Source organism: Rissa tridactyla, chromosome 8 (genome assembly GCF_028500815.1).
Source record: "Rissa tridactyla isolate bRisTri1 chromosome 8, bRisTri1.patW.cur.20221130, whole genome shotgun sequence".
Taxonomy (NCBI): Eukaryota; Metazoa; Chordata; class Aves; order Charadriiformes; family Laridae; genus Rissa; species Rissa tridactyla.
The window spans coordinates 30,004,193-30,022,520 of NC_071473.1; the positions used below are offsets into that span (position 1 = coordinate 30,004,193).

At 34.6% G+C, this 18,328-nt stretch overlaps 1 protein-coding gene and 1 long non-coding RNA gene across 8 annotated transcripts in view; one reads left to right on the forward strand and one right to left on the reverse strand.

The window, feature by feature from the left end:
- KCNT2 (potassium sodium-activated channel subfamily T member 2) overlaps positions 1 to 18,328 on the reverse strand; it is a 146,371-nt gene that overhangs the window by 81,323 nt on the left and 46,720 nt on the right. For all 7 annotated transcript variants that reach the window (XM_054210800.1, XM_054210803.1, XM_054210801.1 and 4 more), the window contains 4 exons: positions 17,197 to 17,256; positions 12,869 to 12,943; positions 12,308 to 12,391; positions 11,615 to 11,709 (listed from right to left, as the gene is read on the reverse strand). In XM_054210800.1, coding sequence (XP_054066775.1) covers positions 11,615 to 11,709; positions 12,308 to 12,391; positions 12,869 to 12,943; positions 17,197 to 17,256 — 314 coding nt within the window. The remainder of the gene's footprint in view (positions 1 to 11,614; positions 11,710 to 12,307; positions 12,392 to 12,868; positions 12,944 to 17,196; positions 17,257 to 18,328) is intronic.
- LOC128913382 (uncharacterized) overlaps positions 9,349 to 18,328 on the forward strand; it is a 33,396-nt gene continuing 24,416 nt past the window's right edge. The window contains exons 1-2 of the long non-coding RNA XR_008467929.1: positions 9,349 to 9,415; positions 13,395 to 13,447. This is a non-coding gene — a long non-coding RNA (uncharacterized LOC128913382). The remainder of the gene's footprint in view (positions 9,416 to 13,394; positions 13,448 to 18,328) is intronic.

Below are 18,328 nucleotides of genomic sequence, written 5' to 3' on the forward strand. Positions count from 1 at the left end.
TTCTGGGAAATTTAAATTTAGAGTGTTTAAGGTAAATGGCTGTAGTCAGATCACATCGGCACAGTGGTGTATGCTTCTCTCATTTCAAGCTGTGCTGCACTGACCCATCGATGTTTTTTTCTGTCACCATTAAGAGTGTTTCCCTTCACTATTGTTATATGCACAAATATGGCACCATTTAAACTTCTTTCGTATGCATAGGTGTTGTCAGTGTTGGTACCTCTGCCAGTAACCAAAAAACAGCAGACATATGAGTGAAGATTTTCCCCTTGATTGCTTAGCCTATGGAGAATATTCAGTAAGATTTTATTCTTATACGTACTCACTACAGTGAATTAGACTTTCACTCTGAAAACTCACGATAGTATTTCACATTTGCCTTAAAGTTGGCTGAATCTTTATTTTCTACATTTTTTTTCTTTTTTAGTTTTAGAATATTAGCAAAGTGAACAAAAAGAGGTCGAGTGAAGGAGCACAGTTGAAACATTACCCACAATCATTCTTTTTGCCGTATTTATCCAATTCTAGTAAACATACATAGATGCCCACATGTAGCTGTGCCCTCTCATCAGCAATTTTATTTTGAACTTCTTTGCCTAAAATATTTCCATTTACTTTGTTTTCACTGCTCATCACTAATGGGAACAAACTTGCAAAATACATAACTGTATTTAATTTGTTGGTATCAACACACTGTAAACTGATAGGCAAATTAAGTACAAGTATGTATTCTCAGCAGTAGACTAAGGTTTGTTATAAATGTAAGCCAGTAATAATAGATGTCCTGAAAAAATGAAAAGGTAACTCAAAAGTTAATTGCAATGCCATGAAGAGTTTTGTTCTTACATTGCCGACTTAAGCAAAGCAGTAGATTGCATGTGATTATAGGAGACCATAATGTATTGGATACCTTTAAACAGCCTCATCCCTTATATGATCTCCTACTCCTTTTGTAATATATTAGTAAACGTACCGCTTTGCTGTGAAATATAATTACGTACAGTATTCTGTGCCCAAAAGGACTGACAATTTGATTTCATGCCTGTTGTTAAGTCTTCAGTCTGCAAAGCCAACCCACAGTGCGTACGTAAGTGTTTACTAAATGAATACCAATTATTTTTTCTTCCTCACTGCTGTGACTCAGGCACTTCCACTCTAATATACAGTATATATAATTTTTCATATATATTGCAGAAATGTGCAACTCCAAAGACATAAAAAAATATAGCTGTGTTTTTTAAAAGAATGGGAACATACATTCAATTTAAGCTTATGTTAGACACAGATATTTTACTGAGATTGAGAGACAACAAAACTCAATATAATTTACTATTTTTAACTTCTTTAAGGAGGAGGTTTTAATTGCCAATGGAAATACAGAACTCATTAATCAGAGTGCTGTTTATTTGGATTATACCCTAAAGAGTGTTTATTTACAGACTTCTACTTTGTGGGGAGAGGGAGAATGGAAAGCGATATCTGCTAACTGTGCTAGAAATAGAAATTTATTGGAGCTGAGATACCATTTAAAGATTAATCTTTAACAGTCTTTGAAATCAAGTTGACATTTAATTGTTGTGACTTGTTCAAATGTTTAACAGTCCTGTATGTTTTGGTAAACACTTTTGTTGAAGTCAACAAGCAATTAACAGAGATTGAGTTTACACGTGACATTAATTATAGTTTTAATTCTTTACTTCTTTTATTTAAGCTCAGTAAGTGATTTTGGCACATGACAGCTCTGGCATGCGGGATCGGGCCCCTGTTGCTAAAGGAAAGAATATCACACGCAGGTGAGTTAGAGGAATCCATGGACATTTAACTTTTACATGTATTTGTTTAACACCCAAATGCGATACTATGTCTGGATGACTGTCTATGCCTCTAGTATTCACCTGTTTGAAAAACTTTATAGTAATTTCTTCTAATACTTGGTAATGAAATAACAATTGGAATATGAAACAGACAATAAAAGTGAACAAATCACTGAAGAATTATGTTGATCACAAATCAGCATAATGACCTACTGCTCATCAGAGAACAAAAATAACTGATGGCATCTAATAATACAGTTAAATGTGTTAGCATAAACCACCATAAACACCAAATTTTAGTAAAGTAAAATAAATAGTTTGTCAGCCTAATGAATCAGTCAATGAAAGACAAATTTATTTTTTTTAAGTCTGCATGCTAATGACAACTTCATTTTTGAGCCAGGAATTGTGAGTGATGATGGTTTGCTGCCAGGCATTGAATTTTAAATGGTGAAGCAACATCCTCAACATAATTAGTCATCCCATGTTACACATGGCATTCTACTTGCTACTGTTTAAAATGATATAACATTCTCAAAGACACCATATGAGTATCAGGTTTTTCTTTTTACTGCAAAGATAAAATAAAGCATGTGAAATGTAATGCCTTCCTGTAATGAAAGAGATGGAAGACAGAGGGTTTTAACAATTATTTTAGATATCAAATTGCCCCCTTAAGGGGAACTTCACCTGCTTTTATTGAAGTCCTCCCAAAACCAAAGCAAAACCTAGGATTTCTTTTACCAGTACGATGATACAGTATTTCACAACCTGCAGACTCTGGCTGTGTTCCAGATTGACATTTATTCTAGCATTTTATTTTACCAAAATTATTCTCGTCACCCCTGTTCTGAAGGTAGATGCATATTCTGCATATGTAACATTTACATTTTCACACATCTACTTACAAGCCTGTGATTCAGCAGCAGGTGTATGTGTGCATGTGTGTTTATAAACCAATGAAAAGCTTACTGGAGAACCCTCACCCTAATAATTTGCATGCCTTTGTATGCCTGTTGAGTTTACCTCCATAGCTCCTTGTCTAGATCCCCACAACCTTTTCTCTGACTGCATTTTTTCTGGGGATCTTTTTCAAGTGCTGATACTTTTAAAGACATACATATCTCTAATGCATGTTGCACATATTAAAATACGGTAAATTATTTTTGGTAATGGAATATGGCATTCTGTTTCTCTTTGACATTCCTTATTTGTCTTTGCTCTTTGGATAATCACTTCTAGATTTTCACCAAGTCCCCCTTTATTACATCATGGGGTTCACGTGACAATTACAGAATTATATGTTGTGGCCTCAGTTCTTTTCTTACCTACATCAATGTGACACAGCAAATTAAAGCAGGCTTTGCTAAGTTAATTTTACCAAGACTTTACATACTTGTTATAGTCATTCTACCTTGTGCTATGCTCCTGCAAGAGAACAAGGACAGGACTGCATTTAGTTTAACTTTGAGGAATTTTATGTGTTGCTTTACACATGTTGGCAAGCCATAATTAGTTAATATTAGCAGTAGCTTGATTTTATTTACGTCCCACAAAATTAAAAATACAGTTGCTAAAGAAAGAATACTATGGAGTGCAATCTTTTAGAACTGTGTTTCTAACAGTCCAAATGTTATATGACTCAAAATCATTTATTTTTTTTCCTCCTTTCATAATGGTAATCAGTCTTTGCTGCCAGAATAACCTTTCCTTGTCATGGTATCTGGTTAATATTATTACTGTCTTACAAGATGGCATAATAATAAAACTTGTTCTCCCAGTGGCATATTCAGAGTGCACAATGTTTTGCAAAATATTGTATATCCCTCCCAAATATTCTCAATGCATCTTTAGTGAGAAGTTGTCAGGACTATTGTAAATATTAGCGGCATTTGGTACCTAAGAGATGTTTTTACGTCACGTGAAACTTATTGGGGAGAATATTGTGAAAGAACCTGTGAGAAATTTTAACTCCTTCTTGGGCAGGAGTTTGTTTTTAAATCTATTTTTACACTGATTACTGAATGTTCAGTACGTTCACACACCAGTAAAAATTATTAGAAGAGAATGACCACAAATGATTCACAGGATAGAGGCTGGAACTTTCAGAATGGAAAGTAATTTAATGTCTAACTCCTAGAAAGCGTTGAAGTCTTGCAAGCCATGCTGAAAATTCTTCTTAGTGTCAATTCAAAATATTGATTTAAACAACACACCAGATTGTGAAATTGCCATTGCATTAATTGTCGAAGGATGATTTACCTAACCTATAATGTAGAGTTACATACCACACAAAATATTAAAATATTGTGTGGCAGAGAACAAAAATGTGGATAAGTTTATTTTGTCTTTCAAATTTATTTAAATTTAACTTTACCCACCTTCATCTAAATTCAATTTGGAACTACTGATTTTCAGGTTAATAAATGATCTGCAACCCCTGCTAGAAAATCAGCAAAGCTTTGATTGTAACTTGAAAAGATCACAAGTACCTGAAACCCCAACTCATCTTCCAGGGCGTAATAAAACAACAGAAATCTCTCGTTCATATTGTTTACTTCCTTAATTTAATATTTCTCTACATATTTAAAAAAATAGTAGGATTTGCTTATAAATAATCTCTTGTTGACACTCCATTTTACAGAACCTTTGTGAAGGGCAGCTTTCTGAGCTACCATTTAGCCTTTCTGATTTTTTTTTTTTGTTTTCAGAAGACAAGATGACTACAAATTTATCTCTCAGAAGACAATTTAGATTGAAATCTCTAACCTTTATGACTTTGTTCCACAGACCACAGTAAATAGGCTATTCAAATTATTATTAATTTCACTGGTCTCTGTGTCTAGTTTTAAATGTTCCATTACATCAATTTCACAAAGAATTCCCTGCATGTAACATGGGAAAGATGCTGACCTAATTATTTTAGAAATAAATATGTAGAAACATCTAAAAAGATTAACAAAGGAAATATTATGTCACTACCAAATTAATAACTGAAATAGCATGAAAATCATGTATAATTATCTAGGTTTCCATAGAAACCATGTTTGATGGCTAGCCAAAAAGACTTATGATTGGGCTTCCATACTTCTGCTCTCCCTATAATAAACAAGATTTCTGTTCTGCCTTTCACAAACAACTAACCAGTTTTTCAGTAGCATAAGTCCTTATTCTATACTCTTTGAGCGGCACTGTTTAACAGCACTAATCACCCATATGCTTTTTTTAAGATCTGAAGTGTTGAACTTAAACATGTAAAAAAATACTTTTAAAAATGTATGACAAATACCATGCTAATAGCAAAAGGAAAAAAAAGAAAACAGAATAAATGTATATATGGTAATGTTTCTGTGTTGTTACAATACAGTAGTTGCACAAAAATAAGCAAAGGCACCAACTCAAGAAACAAGTTGGGTATTTTATTACATATTGTCAGTGTAATTTTTCATTACATTTTCTCATCAAGCCTTCTTAAAGGCTTTGGCCCTTAAGTACTAATAATATGGATGTAAACAAATGATCCCTAGTGCTAGCAGAGGTAAAAGGAGTGGCCCATCCCCTAAGTCCATATTCCGTTAGAAACAGAAAGAGTTTTATCTGAATTTGTGTTTCATTTAAATAATTTAGATTCACAACTATTTGCAGCAACACTCTCTTTTCACATGCTTCTTATACAGATTTTAGTAAAGCCACTTTAAAAATTTCTATACCTAAGAAAAGATAAACTCTGTATGCAGTGTATTTTTCTCCTAACAAAGTTGATGAAAAGGTTGTCATTGAGTTCATGCACATAGGTTTTCCCAGAAGGCAATAGTTCAGCAACCTGATCTAGTTGAAGATGTCCCTGCTTACTGCAGGGGGGTTGGACTAGATGACCTTTAAAGGTCCCTTCCAACCCAACACGTTCTATGATTCTATGATTTGGAAGGTACTACTTGTGCCACCTGGCCTACTTCTGGATCTATTTGTTTATGTTTGGAGAGCATTGCATAGGAATATTTCAAAACATAAAATAGAGATCTTGTTTGAAACGTGCAAGTTCCTGACAGATCTGCTTTATTTCAGAGAAAGAAAAACACAACCGCTATTATTTTAATAATTTGTGGGATTCTTATAATAGTTGAATAATTTATTTTGTATTATTTACAGTTACTTAGAACTTTCAATTACTGTTCTATAGTATTTTGGGATTTAAATTCTGCAACTCTATTTAGTCCTTTAGATCCTGAGACTTCATGTGCTTTACCACTTTAGAATCATTGGATTTGATCAAACTAAATGACATAAGTACAGTTCAATTTTGTGCTTTTTTTGAATGCAGAAAATCTCTCTAAATCATAAACTGAGACTGGGCCCGAGCACTGAGAGTGGTGTACAGCAAACCATAACATCACAGAAAGAAAGAACATCACAGAAAGACCCAAAAAATCACATTTTATTCTACATTACATAATCCACTAACACTCCTACTTAACAGTAGGCATCATTCTTGGAAAATTGCCGTTGTAGGCTGCTGATACAACCAACACAGAAGGGCAGGGAAGCACAGACCTCCATGTGGTGATTTAGTTCCCTTCAGATCTGCATTGCCCTCTGAAGTGTTTGTATCTACTTATTGGTAACTGGAACTGGAGCATTGAGATGCCTTATTTTCTCTAACATTACGTGGGATTGATCCTTTTTTGTTTGTTTTTTGTTTTTCTTTCACCCCTGTAACATAGTGTTCCAAATCTGAAGCTCTCGATATGTCTTCTTTGGACTAGATAATTGTCTCGATTTGTTTTCATCCTTACAAGCAACTTATTCATATTGTTTCCTTCAGGTGAGACTTTGACTGCTTAATTGACATTAAGGCTACAGTATTGGCTTACCACTTTTATTCTGTAAGTTAGTGTATGGAAACACCCTAATTTTCTGACGTTGAAAGCACTGAAGGGTAAAAAACGTTAACATTGACCTCAGTGAGCTTTTAATGAAGACAAAAGCAAAGTTTGTGCAGGCTTCTTAGTCTTCAGTATGAAAAAAGAAAAACATCCATCTCAAACAGTTTGTAACCACCTTTTTCATAAACTAATCATTCTGCACTGGTGATATATGACTAACACTGATTTTAAAAGCAAAATAAGTCTTAATAGATGATTCACTGTGTCAGAGAAAGATGCCTGAAATAGTTGTTTACTGTTTTTATACAGTTTATAGAAATAATTAGTGTTTCATTTGACAAACAAGTGCAAACATCCATTAGCTAAATGACACAACATATACTTTGACTAGGTCTGTAACTTTCACTAGAACTCTACCAATAGTAACTGTTGAACAGTCTGTCATATAGGAGTACACAACTTCAGGTATATGTGTAATTGCTCAGGTTAGGACACCACCGAGGTATTTAAAGAAAGTAAAATTATAGTGTAGCCTGATCTCTTTGAAATCAGACGAAAAGAGACAAAAATCATTCTATGTAATCTGTAAACTCAAAAGATACACGGAGTTGGTCTTATGATTTTATAGATCTGCAAATGAGTTCTACCCCCAGATCCATAAACAATTATCACCAAAAATCAAAGAGTGGAATAGAGCAAAAATTTAGTTATGCAATTACTGTTTGTTCTGTACTAACGTTGAAAATTGACAACTGTATGCAAAAATACAGAAGGGGCCTTTTCCCACGATATTCTGAGTGCAAAGTACAGCTTGAATAATGATATATAAAAATTGTGAGATTAGCCAATTAGCTGTAAACATTAGATTACTTATTTTTCTTTACCTTTTCATCTGAAAGCTTACACCTGAGTTACAAGACATAAGCTGGAATGCATCTACATGTGTAACCACCACTGATAAGGTTCTGCTGTGTAGATGTAACTATGGATTTGCTGATGACGCATGAGGCAGAATTTAATGAATTTTCTGTGGGTTTTCTCCTAGCTATGGTAGAAGTTATTTTGAAAATACCTATTATATGCAGATAGGTGCAAAGTTGATAAGGAAGAGCTCCTTTTATGCATTTATAATTTTTTAAAAATGTTGTCTATAAATATGCCATTTTTTGCAGCTATTGTACGTAATATAGATCCCTCAAACTGATCTTTAAAGTAAATTTCTGTTGAGAAAGACAACCAGTCAAATGGTAACAAATGCAGTGCTGTTGTCCACACACTAGAATAACAAGTAAGGATGTACCGGGCTTCGACATACCAAATTTTGTCCCTCCACTGTAAACCATCAGGAGACCCGGAGGTCCAGCAAGGTTCTGCCCCAGAGTCCTGGGTGTGCTGAGGCACTTCTACGTGACTGTAAATGAACAGTTCCTCCACATTGGAGAGAGCATAATTTCAGTTCTAGCTAGACAGATAGATGGCAGAGGCATGTTCCTGCCCGCTGAAGTTGCACCCATACAAAGATCAGATATAAGTACCTTCTGATATAGATATCCTCCTACTCTGGAAACACACAAGCTTTTAGGAAAGATTCTATAATATACATTCTGGATCAAAATTATTCTTCCTGAGTGATCAGCGGAGACACGTCATCTCCAATATGCTTGTACATATCCAGCTATTTTGTATTCTGTATAGAACTACAGGTCTCTATTATTGCACAAGAAATTAAGAAAGCATCTCTTAAGCACCCCAGCAAAAACCTGCTTTTAAATATGTGAAAAATATACCTAAAATTCTGAAAAAAAATTATTAAGGAGCATATCTTTTAGATAGCAACTAATCACTGGAAAGTACTTAAGTTTCAGCATTTATTTGTTTTAAACTTTCTCACAGAAATGACCATCGAAAGACTTACAAAAGGTTTCAGTCTCACTTGAAGCAGTAAGAAAGCACTTTTGCTGCACTTTCTCAGTGCACCAGTCTAACTGAACTGGTAAAAAGCAGAAGCAGAAAGAGGAGTCTTTCTGGGCTTCATACCATCTTGGACTTCTTGTAAAATGGTATAATCTCCATACAAATCTACATGCCATCTCTTTCTACACATCTGATAAAAAAGCATAGATTTAAACAGAACCCTGTGTTGTAAAGTTGTATCGACTTCAGAAGTGCTGAGAAGCCAACGTTCTATTGAAGCAGATGGTTAAAGCAGCAAGACTGTCAACCAGGAACTAAGAAGGGCTGTGGTGTTACAATTTAATCCATACAGTGCCTGAAAGTCGTCACCTCATTAACCTTAACGGTCAGCAGGGAGGCACAGTGAGGGCAGTTATCAGTGGTACACCATAAGCATGTCCCCATGGTACTGAATACTCTCCACAGGGAAAGTGCTCTGAAACTGTAAGCACTGTATTCAGGCTACTCATCTAGGCTCATTAACTTTGCATTACTGAAGCTTAAGGGACCAAGGTAGTATCTCTAAATGTAAACAAAACATGGTTATGAAAACAGACTGGTGACACCTCAAAATGTTTTTTTGTGTTGTGCTCCATTATATGTACAGTAAGCCTAGTGCTGGCTGCCATATATGTTTGGGGGAAATAACCTTGGTTACCACTTGCTGTTGCAGAAAATGTGAAACACCAGGCTGGTGAGAGCCATCCTTAAGTGGACGTATTCCAGAAATGGGCTTCGCTCCTCTTTCGGCATGAAGAAACCCAAGTAAACTCTAAACGATGTCTCTTAAAATGAAACACTGTCTCGATTCACCATAGATGTAACATAATCAAAGACATTAAGTTAATTGATTTTTACTGATTATAGGGAATTTTTTAGATATTTTTAAAATACTCTCTCTAATATAAAATCATACATAGATGGGTAAAAGCATGTAAAAATGCTATTATGTGTATTCATGTAAGCAATAGTAACAATTGCCTAAACAGAACTCCAGTCTTAGGCAAGCTGCAGATGCTTGTACAACTATTCTTAGTCATTCCAAAAGTGCTTCACTTCCTTACTTATTGTATTACTGGGTGTTTTCATCCTATTTAGCTTATTTTGCAGTCTAGCAGGGTCAATACTAGGTCACTATATAATGATCCATAATGAGACGTTATCTGCGACTGTTGAGACCAGACATAATTACTGTAGGTGAGCTTGCCATTTTCTGCATGTTTTACTGTCAGTTATGAAAATGCCTGGTGGTGGGCACGCTGTTCTGTTCAGCTGCAGCTTCTATACCTTATTCAACCAGGGACCACCACAGTGAGTTCTTAGGAAATATTCTTGTTACTACCTTACTTCACTGAGAACTGGATACATATTTTGTTCAGTAGTCCAGTAAAATATTGAAGTAGGTTAGTAAAAAAGGTGAAGGCATATTTACTACAGCGCTTTGTATTGTAAAAAATTAAAAAGCAAAATTAGAGCTGATTAAAAATGTCCAAGTGATAGAATTTTATGCATTCTGGCTCAAGTACTGTAGTCTTTATTCATATAAAATTTCCTCTTAGAAGGCCATCCTATTCAATAGTAAATTTAATCTCACAAAAATTCGTTACTGTTTAGAACTGGCAGCATTTGTCATTATGCAGTCATGTGGCCATAAGACAAGGGGTAAAATTGAACCATTTGTGTAGCCACTGGCTAAAACAAACTTCTCTTCTTGAATAAAGGGAGGGACAAGACTGGAAAAGGCCATGTGTTATTTTACACTGTTATTACCAAAAGGGTTAGGCAGCACATAACTGTGGCTATCAAAAAAACAAGCTAGAGAAATAAAGTTCAAGAAAATCAAGTCACTGTCTCCAAAAGGACAGACCAAACTTTATCAGTGTGCTGACCCAAAGGCACCCTGTCTGGCAAAATAAATACAGGTGATTTAGCCTTTCCACACAGAATCATCTTCTCTGTTCACTGCCCCCTTTTACAGCGTCTCATAACACACCTATTTTTTTCCTCTACTTTTTTTTTCTCTCTACTTTTTTTATTTTCCCCCCATATATGACACTTACTTCTCAGGCACTTCTGCTGAGAAAATTCCGTATGTTAAGTAAGCTACCAAGCTATATTATAAACATGATCCATTTATACAAACATAAGCATGACTATACTGGGTAAGAGCAAAGACTCATGTAGCCTATTTTATCTGTCTCCAGCCCTGATCAACAGTAGATCCCTATTGGCATAGTATAAAAATGGGGCAATCAAGTAGCGTTTCCCGTGGATCTTTTCCTAGCCTCCAATAATCTGCAGCTCATTAATTTCAATAACCAAGTATGTCTATATTTCATGCCCTCAACAGATTTTTCTCCATGCTTCCCAAACTCCTGTAAATTTAAGTTTTCAAGGTCTTGCAGCAAAAAGTTCTTCAGAGTTACAAATTTTGGTTGTTTGAACCTACCATCCACTACTTTCTGTAATCCTGATTAATAAAATCTACATTTTCTTTAATCTAGATTATTAACTGATGTCCTCTGTACTCCTTATGGGAACGTGACTTGGTCATCAGAGTGATAAGGCTGAGATCTTGCATACTTTTCGCTGTCCGTCTCACCAGTCAGAGGAAGGTGACCGTAGTATGGGTACTTCTGTTGGTACTCTTCAAATTTGAGTGACTTTTCTGCTGAGATTGCACTTTCGGTACCTATGTGAATTTTCACCCACTTCTTTCTCCTGTGTTTTTGCATCATCTGTATTTCTTTCCTTAGAGTCAGAATGATTCCCCTTCCCATGCATACACATTCTGTTTCCAAACCAGTGTATCAGTACCCCAGTAGTACCAGGTGCTAGTTAACACTGCAAGTATATTAGTCTCTATTTCCATGCATGATTTCCACAAGGCCTGTTTTATCACTATGTAATAAAGGAAGAAAAGCCAATATATATAATAAAAACAAAGGGGTTTTGGTCACTTACCAAGTGAAGATAAGACATAGTAAGGTAGATATTAAAATGAGGACTTGGTTAAACATTGCAGACTGTGTGCGTTGGATGGCTCTGTGAAGATCATTCTATATTAATGGAAAATAGGTGTTATTTTTGGTTTTGAATTAATAAAGCACGAGTTGATTCTATAGAGGAATTATATAATGCCCCGATAAAATGCAGTCATTTAAATGCGCTTAGAATTTGCTGATCATATGGAAGGGTCCAAAAGAGCCAGCTGTGATTCTGTGATTATTTATCTAGTTCTTTGTTCATCCTGGCACAATTCTGATACTTTTGCAAGCTGCCTTAAGGTCTGTCTGCTCATGTCTATCTTACAAATTACAGGCAGCAAGGACCAATTAAGGCATAGCAGTTGAGTTCCCTGCAGTTGTGTTTGAATGCAAGAGTAGCAAAAGAACCAGTCATTCCAACTTTCCCTTATTGGCACAGTAACAGTTTATACTAATTGAAATTTCACTTTATGTCTTAATTTTTGCTGATTTTGATGCAGAAAGCAGTTTAGCAATGCTTGACCATTTGTATAATCTGGTTAGCTTCCTAACAGATCTGGTTAGCTTCCTATTAAAGTTGGACAGTGAACTGTACCGCCAAAATCCCACTAAAGATAATATACTAAAAAAATGGAAACTCTAAAATAGTGATTTTCTTTGTCATACTTACAATCATATTCTCTAATGCATGCTTTGCCAGCCAACAATTTAAAAATACAGGAATAAACAGGTTTCTTAGGACTGGCCAGAAAATCTGAAAGAGAAATTAGCAAATTCATTAAAAGTTCTTCTGTTCAAGAACAGAGCTTTTCTATTCAAGCAGCAATGAAACACTTGCAAAAATACTTATTATTGTGTTCCCAGTGTGAGGTACAGCTTTAAATAACATTTTTCCTTCCTTTGTGATGAAGTGTATGTAAGATAATTTGATAAAATAATGACAGTCAATTTTCAGTGCAGACACCTGAGATTCTTAGATTTTTATGTCTAGCTGGTTTATTTTATTGATTGTGCTGTAGTTTGAGTTAAAGGGTTTTGTTTTTGTTTTCCCCTATTCGGGAGGAAGGGGAACGTGATCTGTATTACTACTTCATTCAAGTAGCAAGCTATCTTCTTCTTGTTGACAAATTTGTCATCCACATAAGATTCAAACTTACTTCAATAAAAATTAAGAGCATTTGTGCAGCTATAAAAGTGCAATGTGCAAATGTATTAATTCAAATATGTTTACCGTGATGATGAAAGGGACAGCATTAATTATTTCCAGGAGAAAGGGTATTCTCAGAATTTGTTCCCAGATATTTCCCTTCAAAGAAAAGGACAAAAAACCACCATGTCACAGTAGGCTTACATATAGTTCTGATGAGAAATATATGTGATATTCCAATGCCACATATGGAGTCTCTCCCACTAGATGAATTTCAGGAAGCTCATTCATCACAGATTTAAACACATATGTCAACTTTGAATATAGAATATAAGCTACTCTGGCCTAATTTTTTTACTGTTTATCATAATTCACTTCACAGGTAAAAACATATACTTTTAATTCTATATTTCCATTAGAGCAGTTCTCTGTTTCCGTATGACCATATAATGCCTTGCTATGACCTAGTTAGTAAAACAGCTCAAACGAAGAATTCTAACTGCATTAACTAGTCAACTCATTCTCTCAGATAATGAAGAGTTTCATTAAATTAAGTTTTCATTTTTTTCAGAGAATAATATGCTCCTGTTTTCTTCTGTTGCATTTTTAGGTACCTTGAAATCATACACAGACATCTTGTCTCTGCTTTTTTGTTCTTCAAAGGTTAGTTTACTTTTATTTTTACATACACATTTGCACGCAGATAAGGAGGTGAGATTCCTGTCCAAAGGAATTTATCATTTTAATAATTCTTGTTTATGAGTGACTCTTCATACAAGTAACAGACTACCCTGCTGGCAAATTCTTTTATCTGCAACTATTTCTACTTCTTTTTCTTAGAAGTCTCTAAATCTTTAAAATCCTGTATTACAATGCTTTAGCTTTTGACTGTGCCAAAGTCTTTCTTACCTTAATGATTATTCTTAGACTTTCTAAAAACTAGAGGCAAAGCCCTATTAGAGCGTAAAAGTTGCAGAGACATATATCCAAAGGACATGCCCTGCTCAGAAGATGTTACCATTAAATCGACTGTTTTGATCACCCCTATGCAGAGGTGACTGCCCTATTGTCCATACTAATGTTTATTATGAATGATGAGCCACTCACTGTACATCCTTCTAATAGAACTTCATGGTAAAATATACAGCAAAAGAGGAATGCAAATATGTTGTATTTTCCAAAGAAATAGTACCAGCTTATTTTCTCTTAATCTTGTTTCATTAACCCCTGCATGTTAGTCACAGAGGTCTGGATATTTCTCTTTATTAATTCTAATCCTGCTATTAAGATATCAACTTATTAAGAAATAAGTATTAAAAAGAGGAATGAAATTAAGTTAGGGAAAGACAGCAGTATTCTATGGTGATTCCTTCCTTCCTTTGCATTTATCTTCTTTTATCTTTACTTTGTATTTTCTCTTTCCCAACTGATTTGGAGAGAGAAATAAGGAAGACAATCTAGTGTTTAATATTTGAATTAGGACTACAAGATCAAAATTCTGTATTTCTGCCACAAACGCTTCAGTACATTTCAGGGCTTTTTGGAACTTGATCTTGCTTACATGAAATTAGAGGTCTTCCCACATATTTCAATGAAAGTGGTACTGATCTTTTAATCTGCTTGCTGCTAGCTACAGGATGGGGATAATACTACTTCTTTTCCACATCTGAACAGGGACTATGAATGATTAAATGTTGGTATGAAAATCCATACATTTAACAAAGAAGTTATTTACAATTCAATGATCTACAGCTTTACTAACTCTGTATATCAAGACTCCATCATAGGTAAATGCAATAACAATGTAGCATATATCATGGCAATATTACAAGAATTTGCAGTACAGCATTATATTTTCAGTTGCAATGACATATTAATCTTTCCTGTTAAAATAACCATCTGATATAACCACTGAAAATTAAAAAAAAAAGCTCCATAGCATATAAAACTCCTTCTATTTTTAACTTTTCACATCTGGAAGCCATTGTACCTATGGGGCAGGGATTGTCTTCCGTGTTAATTGTAATTGGTGGGAGTTAGACATACTTGAATAATCTTAAATATTTCATGTGATAAGCAGCCCTGTAAACAGAAGTGAAATCATAATACTGTAAGCTGAGATTTGATTTGTAGGAATAATAAAATCAAAAGAAAATTTTATTTTCCCAACTGACCCATTCTCTGTTTTCACTAATTTCCTCTTTTTTAATGTTAAGAGCTTTCTTTTATGCATTATAGAAAAGAAATTTCACATAATTTACTTGTGTAGGCAAAATGCCTGTGCAGATGTGCTTCAGGTACTTAGTGATGCATGCAGCTGGAAGATTCTGGTTTCCACATACAAATGCATGATGTCTTCTGTAAATCTGCCTTTCGCAGTGAGAATGTATGGTAGTGATAAAAGCAGCTGCGACTGCCTGTGCACCAGTGATATAGTAGGATTGCCAGATGTCTGTTACGAGTTTTGGCAATGAAAATTTCTAATGTAGACATCTTTCAGAATTTTGGCCAAGGGCAAACCCTCATGTAATGGGTTAAGCTGTGAGAATGCAGATAGGAAACCGTTCATTCTTGGATCCAAGTGATCAGCATTGTAACACAGTGCTACATTCTTTGCATTCCTCCCCATATAAAAGCAATAAAAAATGCAAATTCACTGTATCCTAGTATCATGATATACTATTATGTCCTCACTATTCTGCATATTGAATCATTTCTCATATGTCATCAACCAAGTATCAGAAAGGCAAATTCCTTGGAGTATTCTCTCAAATGACTGCTTTATTTATTTTACGAGTTATTTGTGAAATCCTAGCAATATGCACACAAATGCAAACACAATCATCTTTTTCTTGTTGTTTTCCTCCTGCCTTGTCTTCTGACTTGTGCCTAAATCACAAAAGCTTTGGAAATGTTGACATGAAACAGGTATTCGGTCACAGATTTACATGAACCAAGACTCCTTCAGTCATCCTGGCTGTGCAGAAAGGCATTACAGTGGGTGAAATAGCCTTTTTGGCTTCACGAGACTGGTGTAATACTGGGGTAAATGGCTCTATCACCACATTTCCAGATTGTAGGTAAGACGACAGGACCAGAGGGAAGGAAGCATTTGCATCAGGTGGATTGCCAAAGTGCATTTCAGTACTATTATTCTTCATTACATTACTTTTATTCCCTTGTGGGCAGTGGAAATACAGCCATCATAAAATCGTCTCAACTTCCATGACAGGTATATGCAGCAAACCAGGATAGTAGAGCTTTATACCCATTGCACACTAATAAGTAACTTCTCATAGGAGCTGACTTGCCAATACTTCTCTCATCTTCTGTACTCATTGAAATTGATGCAGACCACAAGCAGAATTGATAGGGAGAAAACGTTGCCCAATAAACTCAGGAACAGCACAAATTGTGATTGATCTCTACTGTTTTGGCACTAGATGTGTTAATTTTGGATCGTTTCCGCCTATAATTGATTTGTATTTGTAACCCCCAACACATAAATACTATATGCTACTTACAAGGAGTAAAAAGAACCATTTTTAGACAGTAGACAGTTTTAGGTGTCTTAGCATTGTTGGGTGCTAAGCAAAATATTTATGCCATAATCACTTGATAAGCACACTTAAGTAAAACTCTCTGACTTCAGTCATGGCTCTGATAGCTGCTCAATGTCAGTAATTCAAAAATTAAACAAAAAAGATTATGCTACAAGATATTTTCAGCTTTAGAAACCAAGCTTACTTTGATAAGTGCTTTTAGTATTTTTCTCCTGAAGATACTAAAAATGCAGATTACCTAACACTCACTAGGATAGCACATAACAAAATGTAATGAAGAAAACTGAATACAAATATTAGGAAAATATAACTTTTTAAGAAGAATGTAAATACAAAAATATATTGTATTCACATCAGATGATTTCAAGGCATTTTGCAAAGATGTTCCAACAGCACCAGAGAGATGTATAACACAAGTATGTAGGTAACCACAATTTTTTTTTTTTTTAAAGTACTATATTGGTGTAGCTTTTTGGTGTGCATTTTTAAAGGCCTGGAACTTGAGTTATAGATACTAAGTAGCTACAGCTTTGATATCAATGAGAATCGTGTCCATTGCATTATGGACAGATATATAAAACTGCACTTGAAAAATCAGTATTCAAAAATCCAGGTCCCTTTTGAAAATGTGGTTTGAAATTACAACATGCCAATGGACAATGGAAAAAAGTGGAAATTTCATTTCTGACTTCCACTCTTTAGATGTTACTGTTTGCTCATAAATTTGAGAAACATGAACAGGGCTGCCTGTGACAATAGGCTGTCCTCTACATGTGTGTTTTTCTCAACTTCCTGTTGTACCTGCATTTTTGTGACGAATTATGCCTGAAAGTAACTAAAAGTACTTACCTTGTAGCTTAGATAACTCAGCAGCAGAGTTTCAAGGAGACTTATTAAAGCCACAGAAACCTTAAGTGAAGTGATAAAATATGTGTATTAATACTGGCTTCTAAAGAATATACGACATTAAGCATCACAATGAAAAGTAAAAGATAATAAAAATAGCTTTTCCATGCATCCTCTGAAACCATCTCAGCTAACGGCATTTAGCATGACGCCTAAATATTGTTATTTTTATGACTAAAGCGCAGGCTGTGACTTGAGTCTTATTGCTCTTTTCCAAGTATAACACTCCAGAGAGCCTGCAGGGTGGCCTTTCCATGGTTTTTAGAGAGCTCCATACACAGTCTGCCAGAGTGTTTCTCAGGTTTCAGCTGTCTGTTCCTAAAAGTACTGAGATCTTTTCCCAAGACAGAGAAAGAGAGAGAAAGAGGAAGCTGTAAACAATGGAAGTTAGTCAACTCTCTACTTTTTGAAAAGATGTTATGAATGTTTGGAAAAAACAACACTTTTTTACCGTGTATAATTCAGAAAGTTGAAAACAGCAAAAAACAATACAGATGAATCGTTATTGGTTTTAATATTTAAATGCAACTGAGCTCAACTTATCAGCATTCACTTAGATTATATGTACTTAGTGTATGTATGATGTAATTTAAAAATAGATATTCAAATATCATAATAGTAAAAAATGTACTCAGAACTTTATACCTATTAAATATGTATAAATTTATTTAAAGCTTTGCATAGCAAATATTTATATTTTAATGTATATTGTGGGAATATTCTGTCAAGAAGATGTACAAATTCAGCTGGGGCCTAAAGTCAAACAAGCCTCAGGATTTCTAATTTTAAACTAATGTTCACTATTACTGAACATGCAGAAGAGTGCACTATTTGAACTCACAATATCTTTATCTAGAATTAAAGAAGATGCTATGAATTGGAAAATTATTAAAATATGCAATCAAAATATGATAACAATTTCTCCAAATAAGTATTAATGTATTATATAAACTCTGGTTGAATCTCAAATAAAAATAAATATTTGTTTCCAACTATTCAATATATCCTACTGTAAATGCATGTGTATAAACACATACATACATATATGTAAAAATTCCTATCCTTATCAAATAAA